Below are 1,191 nucleotides of genomic sequence, written 5' to 3' on the forward strand. Positions count from 1 at the left end.
GGGGCTATGGGCTTTAGGGGGGCTACGGAGGCCTTGGGAGCTGCGGATATGGCGGCTGGCGCCGTGGCCACAGGTACCTCAGTGGCAACTGCGGGCCCTGCTAAACCCCACACTGCATCAGGCATCAGATGAGGGAGACATCCGGAAAAGCCCCTGGCACATCCTGACATAACACCCAAAGGAAGGACATCTTCTGACACTGCTTGGGGCCAGAACCTCGGTGCCTTGTGCCTTCTCTGAACCCAACGTTGCCTTCCGTCTGCCCTTCTCATCATCCCTCAAAGCTCCCTGAGTCCCGATGACAGAGACCCGCACTGAGTGCCCATTCCTGCAGAACGGCTGTTGCTTGCCATCGCCGTGCCCACAGCCAGGAGGTGTGACCTGCCCTTGGCCAGGGCTTTGTCTTCTCCCAACTCCCTCCTCCCTTGCAAATGTAATAAAAGCTGTCTTGCATTGCAATGTTGAGTTCTGTTTTTTCTTCATCATTCCTCCATACCCAATACTCCTAGTGGCATATTTGGCTCCCTACGAGTTCCTCGTAGCTGCCACACATGGAACTCACAGGAGTCACCTCTCTTCCTCCTGCCTATCCTTCGCAGCATGTTCTTACACAAGCCAGTTGCCTGCAGCAATGCCATGCTCATCTCCTTCTACAAGAGCTTCTCCATCTTTGCCCACCTCTCCCCACCTTAGTCTCCTGCACCCTGCAGCCCAAGAAGAGCTGTTGGGTCTAGCGGTGAGTTTGTAGCCCAATTTAGCCATTCCTCACAGGCTGCCTGCAGCCCCAAGGCTGCGGGGATTGGGATGCCCGTGGAGTCGTGCCAAGGACAAAGGCCCAGGTCAGTGCCACTTGGGTGGCGATGGGTCAATGGAGGAGAGGGTGAGCAACCCCCAGCACCTCCCCAACTGCCCTGACTCCATCCTCTACACATTCCTGCAACCCCCATACTCCTCCTCTTTTTTCCTCTGAATTCCACTCCTCCTTGGAGCACTTTTGGCACTGTCTTCCCCCACTGATGGGACAGAAGCTCTCCACGGATTTCCCTATGTCACCCACCTGCAGCCTGGGGACACGGCTCTGCACAGGAATGACAGGAAAACTTCCCACAGCCCTGTGCTCTGGACCACACTTTGCTGGCCCTTTGCTGCCCTTCCTCATACACCAGCCCACAATGTAGCCCACATTCCCAC

General features: G+C 56.5%; 2 protein-coding genes across 4 annotated transcripts in view; one reads left to right on the forward strand and one right to left on the reverse strand.

Annotated features, from left to right (window-relative positions):
- The window catches only part of LOC104291220 (claw keratin-like), a 5,376-nt gene extending 5,272 nt beyond the window's left edge, over positions 1-104 (forward strand). The window contains exon 3 of the mRNA XM_009890425.1: positions 18-104. Coding sequence (XP_009888727.1) covers positions 18-104 — 87 coding nt within the window. The remainder of the gene's footprint in view (positions 1-17) is intronic.
- Positions 1-1,191, reverse strand: part of LOC104291219 (claw keratin-like) — a 5,126-nt gene that overhangs the window by 2,417 nt on the left and 1,518 nt on the right. Inside the window, exon 2 of one of the 3 annotated variants that reach the window (XM_009890423.1) lies at positions 102-112. The exons of 1 other annotated variant lie outside the window; for it this stretch is intronic. In XM_009890423.1, coding sequence (XP_009888725.1) covers positions 102-112 — 11 coding nt within the window. Of the gene's footprint in view, positions 1-92; positions 113-1,191 lie in introns of all 3 variants that reach the window. One more of the 3 variants, XM_009890422.1, reaches the window with a different exon arrangement.

The sequence above is a fragment of the Charadrius vociferus genome, unplaced genomic scaffold (genome assembly GCF_000708025.1).
Source record: "Charadrius vociferus isolate BGI_N301 unplaced genomic scaffold, ASM70802v2 scaffold698, whole genome shotgun sequence".
Taxonomy (NCBI): domain Eukaryota; kingdom Metazoa; phylum Chordata; class Aves; order Charadriiformes; family Charadriidae; genus Charadrius; species Charadrius vociferus.